Below are 11691 nucleotides of genomic sequence, written 5' to 3'. Positions count from 1 at the left end.
AGAGGTTGAGGCGGTTAATGTCACGGCGGCAGTTGGCTATGAAGAGATCGAGGCCGGGTAAGAGGCCAGCACGGGGTGTCCAGGTGGATGGAGTGTGTTGGAGGCGGGAGAAGAGGTCGTCAGAGGGTGGACGAGAATCCTGGTTGAAGAAGTAGGCACGGAGGCAAAGGCGGCGGAAGAATTGTTCGATGTCTTGCCGCGTGTTGAACTCGTTAATCCGAGGGCGTCGGGGGATGAAGGTGACGCCTCTGCCGAGGACTGATCTTTCATCCTCAGAGAGGGGGAGGTCTGGAGGGATGGTGAAATCACGGCAGGGCTGGGAGCTAGGACCTGGTGTGGGGCTGGAGCTGGGATTGTGGGGCGGGGTTAGGCGTGGGTGCGGGAATCGGGGCGGGGCGGGGTTAGGCGTGCAGACAGAGATCGGCGTGGGGGCCGGGTTAGGCGTGATGACGGAGACGCATGCGGCTTGGTCGTTGTGCAGGTGAGTGATGTCATTGGGGGCAGAAGTGGCTGCGGCGACGGCAACCACGAAGGACTCAAAGCCCTCCGCTTCATAGCATACAGAGGAGCCCTTGGCGCATCTCACCTATACCCATAAAAAAAGCTAATCTAAATCTACACTAATCCCACCTTGCTGCACTTGGCCCCATATCCATGAACATTATGACATTTCAAGTGTTCATCTAAGTACTTTATAAAAGTTATGAGGTTACTACCTCAACTATCCTCCCAAGCAGTGCATCCCAGATTCCCACCACGCAAAAAGAAATTTTCTCAAATCGCTTCTGAGGTGATCTGGAGCTGCCACTGGCCTCAGACTCGGGATCTACCATTCCCAGTGTCACTCTGTTGGGAGTGAAGTTCGTTTTGCCTGGTCAGAAATGGTTGCCGGGGATTGTAGTTCTCCTCTTCACACCTTCCTATTGAAGTGGTCGCAACTGGTGGAAAGGCAGAACTACAGCTCCCAACATGCTCTGCAAAAACCGGCTCCTCTCTCCACCAGCACATCCCCCTACCTGCCGGCGCTGGTCCTCCCGCCCGTTCGCGGCTGAGTCTTCACGGGGCAGATAGGGAACAACCTTCGACTCTTCACGCTGCTCCTCAGACACAGGTGAAGCATTGCAGATGATATGAACACAAAAGAACCACGATCGAATCCCTTTAGAGATGGAGGGAGGGTTGGAAATCGCTCAACACCGTTTCCCCAGCAACGCGCACAGCGCCATCTTTAATTCAACCCACAATCCTGAGCGCGATTTCCTCATTTACCACGGGTTATTTTCATTCTGGGTGCGGTTTTTTTTTAAACGTTCTCGTCGCCGAATCTGATATGAGTAAAGGAGGAAGACCAGATGGTAGTGGTTTGTTTTAATTTATTTCTGTCGGCGGTGATGTAACCGTGGAGGTCAGAGGTTGTATGTGTGACGTCAGTGGCGAGAGCTGTCATTTGTGTTGGTTGTTGTGGAGGGAGAGAAGAAGAAAAGGAGAGAGAGATAGATGGAGAAACTAAAAGTTTGTGGTGAAAACAGTAGATAGATACAAGGTTGGAGAGAGAAAATACAAGGGTGCTAGAGAGAGGAAGAAGACGAGAGAAGAAGATAGACGAGCATACAGAAAGGTCGAAAGAAAAGGAGTAAGATATAGGGAGAGATAGTGAAATACAGATAAAGGGCGAGAGAGAGAGAAAAGGAAAAAAATAAGAGGTGAGAGAGCAAATTGCAAAACACTTGCAAGCGATACAGGGAAAGAGTACAAAGGGGGGAGAGAGACAAATGCCATACAGGAAGCGAGATTGATGTGCTGAGAGAGACGGCACAACAAGCGGAGAAAGAAATACAAAGACAGAGGGATACAGGCGCAGAGTGTGGGGAGAAAAAAGATCATTAAAGACAAGGGGAAGGATAAAACGAAAATGAGACTTGTGTAGCTACCTTTTTAAAAAAAAAAATCAAGAAAACAGGCAAAAAGGTTGGAGTGAGGAAAAGTAGCCCAAAGGAACAAAAGAGAGAAGGTGATATATAGAGCACGGAAGACTGAGAGGAAAAAAAAGAGGGGTATAATCAGGGAGAAAATAAATTGCCAGGAGGATAGAGAAGCTCAAGAAAAAGACAAGGATCAATCAACAGAAACCAGAAAAGGTAACAGACAGGAAAGTCAACAATCAAATGAAACAAAGAGGAACAAACTAGGTAATGGAAAGGGAGCAAAGAGACAAACAGAATCTGAAGAACAGCAGGAAGAGGAAAGAAGAAGAAACAGTAACAGAGAGCCAACAGAATCAGTGAGCAAGAAGGCACAGACTAGTAATCAACAGAGTGCTGACACTACATGAAAAGAAAGAGAGGCTTTCAATCCCGGGGGAAAATAGGGCTTAAGTCACAACAAGAATACACTGCAAAACAACCTATGGGAACTACAGAGGAGAGTGAGAAGGCAAAGTGTAAGGAATGTGATGTAAACACCAGGCAGATATAAATGGACTGCACAAGGAATATAAATAGGAGCACAAATACTGCAAGAAGAGAGACACTGTCACACAGTGTACAAACGGCAAGAGGAGTTCGGAAACAAGGGAGACAGCAGCAAGAAAACTGACTGCAAAATTCATCAGAAGCGGGCCAGTTGGATACCACAGAAAGCCAGAGCAAGGATTTCTTGACATTACATGTGGCTATAAAGTTAAACTGGAGCAAGAGAGGCACATTAGGAAAATATCAGAGTGGAGAAGAGGCAAGGAATTGGGACTCTGAGGGAGAACAGTTTACTCTGACGGATATGCCTTCACATCTCTGAGTGGTATAGAAGTGATGAGAGTGGAGGGAAAGCAGGGGATCTCTACTATTTGCCATTAGGCCATGAGAAGAGAGAGTGCAGTAAGGATGAAAAGGATGACAAATCATATTGCTGTTAGGCAATGACTGCTGGCTGCACAGTCTGCTCTGCTTATTGGATGCTTTAACAAGGAGAAGGTTGAGTTGTTTAGTGTGTCAGAGCTTTGATCTGCGAGTAACGGGAACGCAGTGGAGGGAGAAGGGGGGCTGCATGAGATGTCACAGTCTACCCAAAGAATGACTCAAGGTAAGAACCAGATCCATGTGTGTTTTTGTATGTTGTTGTGGAACGGGTGGGAGATCCAAAGGTCCCGTGTTACTAATATAGAGAAACAGCTGCTGCCAAATCTGTCATGAGGCTGTAATGCAATCCAGCATTTCTACAAGGGCATTCTGAAAACAGAGAGCTGACCTTGGCTGCGTTACTTGCCCACCTCATGGGATGTTTACTATCTGGAGACCCACACCCCACCCTCACTACATGCAGGTTCATATCATTCAGAGGATTGAGCTCAGCAATGTGAGCCAACCTGGATCTGTGCTGAGTCAGCTGGACTCGGCCTGTGTGTGAGTTTCATTAAGCTTGGTGTGACCTGGGCTAAGGAGGGAGGACGGAAGGATAATATAGCAGGTGCCTGCTTCATGATACTGGAAGCAACAAATTTGTGTGCACTAATGATGTTGGGTGCTACCAATCATAAAGTTATAAAGGCTCACCTATTGAAATTGGTCCCTCAGGCCCAAAATGAGGGACAGCAAGTGTAGCTGACCCCGAGTCATAGTTGTTCATTCCCATTGTATTGTTATGATGCAGCTGTCTTTATATTTGTATCTAGATTCAGTTGTTTCACAGTGAGCTTTACTGTTAATTTTGAATGGTGCAATGTTAAGGTGGCACAAGAAGGTGGATTGGATTCTGGTTTAACCATCCTGGCTGCCAGTTCTTTGTTTAGTGGGGATAGTAGATCTTAGGTAATGCTCCATGTGAATTCGCGAACTAAATTGTTGTCAGTATTAGCAGTGGATTGAGACATTATTGCTTCAAAGTGCTCCCACTTTGCACAGGCTCTACTGTCACTTCCAGATAGAGCAAGAGGCTTGTGAAGTTGCCGTCATTGTGATGTATGAGGTTGAGGTAAATTAGATCACTGCCTGGGAGTTACCTCCCTGATGCAGCTGAGATAAGGCCATAAGACCAAGGAATGGAATTAGGCCCTTCAGCCCATTGGGTCTGCTTCACCATTCAATGAGCTCATGGCTGATTTGATAATCTTCAAGCCTACTTTCCTGTCTTTCCACATAAAACTTTGATTCCCTTCCTGAGCCTTAAAAAAAAATATATATTTGATGACCTGACCTTGACAGCACTTTCTGGTAAAGAATTCCACAGATTCACTACCCTCTGACAAAATAAATTACTCCTCACCTTTGTCTTAAGTGTGCAACCTCATATTCTGAGATTATTCCCTCTGGTCCTCAATTGTCCCACATGGGGAAGCAACATCTAACCTGTCAATTCACTAAGAATCTTGTATGTTTCAATAAGGTCTCCTGTCATTCTTTTAAGTTCCAATGAGTACAGGGCCAATCTCTGTTTGAGATATTCCCTCTATATCAGCCTAGTGGACCTTTTCTGGAGGGTCTCCCATGTCGGTGTTCTTTCCTGAGGTAAAGACCCCAAACTGTTCACAGTATTCCAGCTGTGATCTGACTAGTTCCTTGTAGTTTTAGCAACACCTTCCTGCTTTTATACTCCATTCCCTTTGAAATGAAGCCTAACATTCCATTTGCTTTCCTTATTACGCACTGAACTTGGATGCCAACTTTTTGAGATTCATGTATGATGACTCCCATATCCTTCTGTTCTGTAGATTTCTGCAGTCTTTCTCCATTTAAATATTATTCAACTCCTCTGGCTAAAGTGCATGACCTAGCATTTTCTCACATTGTATTCCATCTGCCAAGTTTTCCTACTTGCTTAACTTGTCTCTATCCCTCAGCAGACTCTTTGTGTCATCATCATCACTTGCCTTCCCCACCTACGTTTGTGTCATCTACAAATATGGCTGCAGTACATTCACTTTCCTTATCCAAATCGTTAACATACATAGTGTAAATATTTGTGGCCCCGTCATTGATCCCTATGGCACTCCACTAGTTGCAGTTTGCCATCCTGAAAATTTCATCCCTTCTTATCCCAATTCTGTCTTTATTCTTTATAACTGTACGAATAGACCATAGACTTTTGGTTTTTTAAATGAGTTTCTATCTTATTAATCTGCAATATTTCATGTTTCCAAGATTGCAGGATTGTAGTTTAATAAATATTCCATAAAGCAAACTCCAGAATGCTGGTCATTCACTGTAAATGAATATACGAGCGAGGAAGTAAGAGTAGGCTACTCAGCCCTTTAGGCCTATGCTGTCATTCACTATATCATGGCTTATTTGATTTTAACTTCAACTGAAAATTCCTGCATTTCCCAATATTCTTTCATCTCCTTGGTTATCAAGAATCTACTTACCCCTGTTTTAAAAATATTTAAAGATTCTCTATCCACTACTTTTTGAGGAAAGGAATTTGCAAAGACTCTGAACCCCCTTCAAGAAAAAATGTCCTCATCTCTGTTTTAAATGTGTTCCACTTAGTTTTAAACTATGATCCCCAGTTTTTAGATTCCATGAGGAAACATTCTTTCAATGTCCACCAGTCAAGTCCCCTCAAGATCTTTTAAGTTTCCGTTAAGTCACTTCTGACTGTTCTAAATTCTGGAGAATACAGACTTAGCCTGTGTAACCTTTTTTTCATAAGACAATCTGCCCATTCCAGGTATGAGTCAAGTAAACCTTCTCTGAACTGCTTCCAATGCATTATTGGAACGGTGGCTCAGTGGTTAGCACTGCTGCCTCACAGCACCAGGGCCCCAGGTTCGATTCCAGCCTCGGCGACTGTCTGTGTGGAGTTTGCACATTCTCCCCATGTCTGCATGGGTTTCTTCCAGGTGCTCCGGTCTCCTCCCACAGTCCAAGGATGTGCAGGTCAGGTAAATTGGCCATGCTAAATTGCCCATATTGTTAGGTGCGTTAGTCAGAGGGAAATGGAACTGGGTGGGTTACCCTTTGGAGGGTCGGTGTGGACTTGTTGGGCTGAAGGGCCTGTTTCCACACTGTAGGGAATCTAATCTAATCTACTGTGACCAATACTGCACATGTTATTCCAGATGCAGTCTCACCAATGCCCTGTATAACTGAAGCTTAATCTACTTTTACATTCAATTCCCCTAGCAGTAAAACATAACATTCTGTGAGCTTTCCTGGTTATTTGTTGTACCTGCATATTAACCTTCTGTGAGTCATGCACTAGGACACCCAGATCTCTCTGCATCTCAGAGTCCTCCAATCTCTCACCATTTAGATAATATGCTTTTTTTAATTCTTTCTGCCAAAATGACTTTCCCACATTATACTCCATTTGCCAAATCTTTGCCCAATCACTTAACCTATCCATATCCTATTGCAGTCTTCTTATGTTCTCCTCATTTTCTTATCAATCTTTGTGTCACCAGCAAATTTACTACCTTTACTTCAGGCCCTTTGTCCAAATTATTTTTATTAATTATAAAGATTTGAGGCTGCAGCACCAACCCCTGTGACACATCATCTGTGACATCCTGCCAGCCTGAAAAGACCCATTTGTTCCTAATCTCTGCTTTTTGTTAGCCAGCCAAACTTCTATCCGTGCTAGCGTGTTACCCCCGGTACCATCGCTTTTATTCTCTGCAATAGTCTTTGATGTGTCACCTTATCAAATGCCTAATTGCAGTACATCCATTGTGTTCCCCTTTATCTACAGCACAAGTTACTTCTCCAAAGAACCCCAATAAATTAGTTACAGTGTAAGCACAATTTTTGGTACTGCCTGATCACCTTGATCTTATCCGAGTGCCTTATCTAAGAATGTAAAAAGCTTTGAACGTTTTCCTGATGATGGATTTTAAGCTGGCTGGCCTGTAATTTCCTGCTTTCTCCCTCCCTCCCTCCCTTTTTGAATAAAGGAGTTACATTAGCTATTTTCCGATCTAAAAAAGCTTCCCCAAAGTCAATGAATTTTTGAAAATTAAAATAAACACATCTGCTATCTGCTTTTAAAATGTGAGGATGAAATTCATCAGGACCTGTCAAATTACATTTCAAACAATTTACTCAGTACTATTTCCTTGGTAATTATAATTTTCTTGAGTTCCTACATCCCTTTCAATTCCTGGTTAACGGTTATTTCCAGGATGTCACTTGCATTCTCTCCACAAACACTAAACCAAAATATCTTTTCAGTTGATATGATGTTTTTTTATCCGACATTACTAATTCCCTTGTTATCAGGTAAAAGTCAGAGTATTGAGGGTAGGTGGGCACAGAGTAGCAAATCTTGTTCATAAGAATCCTGTGAGCTACCTGAATGAGTTAGACATGTAATTTCTTACAAAGGTGCATAGGTACCTTGGAGCAACCAAACCAAGCCGTGAATGAGCTCTTTCTGTCTGATCGTCACTGTCTTTATTAGGTTTTATAAACTCCTCAGAAGTGGACCCTTTCCTGCTTTAAGCACTAATTCAACACACAACCTCCTCCAAATAATCAAAATGCCAACGTTTCAGTTTTCCAAACCATGTTTGTGCTTCCTCTCTCTCTGAGCAGTGTCCCAATCCCACCATGCTCCCATATCTCTTTACCCTCTTCTCTCTCACCCACTTATCTTTCCAGTTTTTCAATTTAGCCGTGGTCCCTGCATCAGACAAACGCTTGGGCAGTGAATTCCAAAGCCTCTGAAACCTGTAGGTAAGATTTTGATCTGCTCTCGCTCTTAAATCTCTGACATTTCATCTCCCTGTGTCACCCTACAGTACTGAAATAGTTTGTTTCTATCTGCTCTGACCCATTCTACATAATTTTTAGCATCTCCACTGAATCCCCCCTTCATCTCCTGTTTTCAGCTCCAATTTTTCATGGCTTTCTTTGCAAATGTATTCCCTCATGCTGGACAGTACCTTGGTAAATTTCTGCCTTCATACCTTGAATACATCAATATGCTTCCCACAGTGTGGAACCCAAAACTACAATACATCCTCCAAAAGCAGCACATCTGTCAAGATAGCACTCCCTCTACACTGCCCCTCTGGCAGTGCGGCATTCCCTCAGTGCTGACCTTCCGGCAATGCGGTGCTCCCTCAGCGCTGCACTCAAATAATTGGCCCAAATAATGAACTCAAATCTATATAGTGGGATTTGATCCCATGACTTCCTGACTTCAACACAGCGCACTACTCACTGAGTCCTGGCTGATTCAGCAACAACCTTTGTGTACCACTTTCAATGTCATAAATCTTACAAAGCTCCTTGACACGGTCTGTAAAACAATCTTTATATTCAAGGTCCAGAAAACGATACTGATACCGATGAGCAAAATTTGTGAATGTGGTGTGATCGTTTATGAAGTGTTTTAAGTTGAGGTGGAGGGAAGACAGATGTGAAAGGCATAGATTGGTCACCTTTGTGCTGGCAAGCTATAATTAGTGGAGTGCGGCATGGTTGGTTGAGTGAATGCAAGAATCTCTACTATTCACAATCTGTGAGTTGGATGAATGGATGAAATTTAAGTTTGCTGTTGACACAAAGATAACTTGGAAAGTGGTTTGAAGAGAACATAAACCTGTGCTTCCTAAAGAGTGGGGTGTCAGGTCATGATTTAAAATGTTAAAGCAATGAATTCCTCGGCCAAAATCACCAACCTACTCCTTTCGCTCTTGACGATTCCTTCACTCCTCACCAAGTGTTTGGGAAAATTTTCAGTTCTCCAAATGGGAAGCACTGACAAAGTATCTCCCAAGGTTATGTGAGTGGGTAGAAATTTTATAGTTGAGGTATAATGTGAGAAAATGTGAAGCTGTTCACTTTGGCACAAAGATTAAAGAAGAGATTATTATTTAAAATAAAGAGAGACTGCTACTCTGCAGAGGTATTTGCATGTCCTTTAATATTAACCAGTAAACATTAGTGCAGATGTAGCAATGAATTACAAAGGTTTATTGCAAGAGGAGTTAAGTACAAATTTAGTTAAATGTGGAGCAAGTGAGAGCTACAGATGCTGGAGATCAGAGTTGAAGAATACATTAGATTTCCTACAGTATGGAAACAGGCCCTTCGGCCCAACCAGTCCACACCGACCTTCTGAAGAGTAACCCACCTAGACTCATTCCCCTACCCTATATTTATCCCTAACTAATGCACCCAGAACTACAGGCAATTTAGCATGGCCAATTCACCTGATCTGCACATCTTTTGAATTGTGGGAAGAAACTGGAGCACCCAGAGGAAACCCACGCAGATGTAGGGAGAACGTGCAAACTCAGCACAGACTGTCGTCCGAGGCGGTAGTCTAACCTGGGTCCCTGGTGCTGTGCGGCAGCAGTGCTAACCACTGAGCCACCTTGCTGTGGTGCTAGAACAGCACAGCCAGTCAGGCAGCATCTGAGGAGCAGGAGAATTGTCGTTTGGGCATAAGCTTTCATCAGGAATGCAGCTTGTGGGTTTAGAGGGCTGAGAGATAAATGAGAGGAGGGTGGCGCTGGGGCTGGGGGTAGGTAGCTGAAAATGTGATAGGTACGTGAAGGTGGGGTGAAAGTGTTAGGTCGGAGAGGAGGGTGGAGTGGATAGGTGGGAAGGAAGTTGGACAGGTAGGACCCCTCCAGTCGCAAAAAGGACTCCCTGGTCCTCACCTTCCACCCCACCAACCTCCGGATACACCACATCATCCTCTGCCATTTCTGCCACCTACAAATAGACCCCACCACCAGAGATATATTTCCCGCCCCATTCCTATCTGTGTTTCAGAGTACCATTCTCTCTGCGACTCCCTTATCAGGTCCACAACCCCCACCAACCCACTCTCTCCTGGCACCTTCCCTGCCATCGCAAGAAGTGCAAAACCTGCGCCCACACCTCCCCACTCACCTCCAACCAAGGCCCCAAAGGATCCTTTCTCATATGTCATCTACTGCATCTGTTGCACCTGATGTGGTCTCCTGTATTGGGGAGACAAGATGCCAACTTGCGTATCTTTTCAGAGAACATCTCTGAGACACCCGCACTAACCAACCCCAACGCCCTGTGGCTGAATACTTTAACTCCCCCTCCCACATGCAGGTCCTGGGCCTCCTCCATCACCAAATCCTAACCACCCGATGCCTGGAGGAAGAACGCCTCATCTTCTGCCTTGGGGCCCTCCAACCACATGGGATCAATGTGAATTTCACCAGGTTCCCCATTTCCCCTCCCAGCTCATTGTAGTCCCAATCTTTCAACTCAACACTGTCCTTTTGAACGGTTGTACCTCTCCATCTTCCTTCCCACCTATCCTCTCCAATCTATCAACTTTCACCCCCACCTTCAACTACCTATCGCATTCCCAACTACCTTCCCCCCCCGTTTCAATTATCTCTCAGCCCCTTGACCTACAAGTCTCATTCCTGGTGAAGAGCTATACCCCAAACGTTGACTCTCCTGCACCTCGGATGCTGCTTCACTACCTGTGCTTTTCCAGCACCACATTCTTTGACTTTAGTTAAATGTGGTTCTAGTTTGGGATAGCAGGCTGAAATTGAGATCTGCTCTTCCAAATGTTGTCACCTATGTTGCCTGACTATTTGTTACAAATTAGTAGGTTCTAGCTACAGGTAAATAGTTATGAACCATTAACCCACTTGAGGTATAGAGAGAGGTTGAATAGGCTGGGGCTGTTTTCCCTGGAGCGTCGGAGGCTGAGGGCTGACCTTATAGAGGTTTACAAAATCATGAGAGGCATGGATAAGATAAATAGACAAGGTCTTTTTCCTGAGGTCGGGGAGTCCAGAACTAGAGGACATAAGTTTAGGGTATGAGGGGAAAGATATAAAAGAGACTTAAGGGGCAACTTTTTCACGCAGAGGGTAGTACGTTTATGGAATGAGCTGCCAGAGGACGTGGTGGAGGCTGGTACAATTGTAACATTTAAAAGGCATTTGGATGGGTATATGAATAAGAAGGGTTTGGAGGGATATGAGCCAGGTGCTGGTAAGTGGGACTAGATTGGGTTGGGATATTTGGTCAGCATGGAAGAGTTGGACCAAAGGGTCTGTTTTCATGCTGTACATCTCTAGGACTCTATGACTCGATAACCTATAATTCATGAATTTGTTTTAGAAACATTGCCCCGCTGAATTCTCTCTGTTTGTTATCTCTTCAAAAATCTCCAGCAAGTTAGTTAGATATGATTTTTCCTCAAGAAATCAATGTTGGTTTTCATTAATTAAATGTATTTGTCTGATCTGATTATTCATTTTAGCCTGTCCTATTGTTTCTACAAGTTTCCTCACCACTGATTTGTATTTGCAGGGTTTATGCTTGCACTCCTTTTGAACAAAGATGTGACGTTTATAATTCTCCAGTCCTGATTCTAAGGAGCACTCAAAATTATGACCAATACCTTCCCCAATTTTCATCCTCGCTTCCTTCTGTATCCTTGGATTTAGGGAGATAAGATTTATCCAGTTCTGGTACCTTGTCAATTTTAAATAGAAACAGCCTACCCAATACTTGCTCCTTATCAATTTAAAACCCTTCTAATGTCAAATTATCTCTTCATTCATCATGACCTGGTAGTGTCATCTTCCCTAAAGACTGATAGAAATTTAATTGAAATAAAATGTTAATTTAGTACCTAATAAGCTATGCCCCCACCTCTGTGTAAGTTTCCATTTTGGCCCCTAGCCAGCTCAGATCCTCCTCTCATCGCCCTTTTACTACTTGTATGCTCATAGAAAACATT

The 11691-nt window shown here is 44.0% G+C and overlaps 2 protein-coding genes across 2 annotated transcripts in view; one reads left to right on the top strand and one right to left on the bottom strand.

Moving 5' to 3' along the window:
* Positions 1-1251, bottom strand: part of abcb8 (ATP-binding cassette, sub-family B (MDR/TAP), member 8) — a 62661-nt gene extending 61410 nt beyond the window's left edge. Inside the window, exon 1 of the mRNA XM_043687563.1 lies at positions 1017-1251. Coding sequence (XP_043543498.1) covers positions 1017-1120 — 104 coding nt within the window. The 5' untranslated portion in view covers positions 1121-1251. The remainder of the gene's footprint in view (positions 1-1016) is intronic.
* Positions 1252-1433: 182 nt separating this feature from the next.
* The window catches only part of atg9b (autophagy related 9B), a 35595-nt gene continuing 25337 nt past the window's right edge, over positions 1434-11691 (top strand). The window contains exon 1 of the mRNA XM_043687565.1: positions 1434-3078. The gene's annotated coding sequence lies outside the window, so the exon portion shown is untranslated. The remainder of the gene's footprint in view (positions 3079-11691) is intronic.

This window comes from Chiloscyllium plagiosum, chromosome 4 (assembly GCF_004010195.1).
Source record: "Chiloscyllium plagiosum isolate BGI_BamShark_2017 chromosome 4, ASM401019v2, whole genome shotgun sequence".
In the NCBI taxonomy this organism is placed as follows: Eukaryota; Metazoa; Chordata; class Chondrichthyes; order Orectolobiformes; family Hemiscylliidae; genus Chiloscyllium; species Chiloscyllium plagiosum.
Note: the sequence above shows the minus strand (reverse complement) of the source record. Positions and strands in the feature narration are given on the sequence as shown.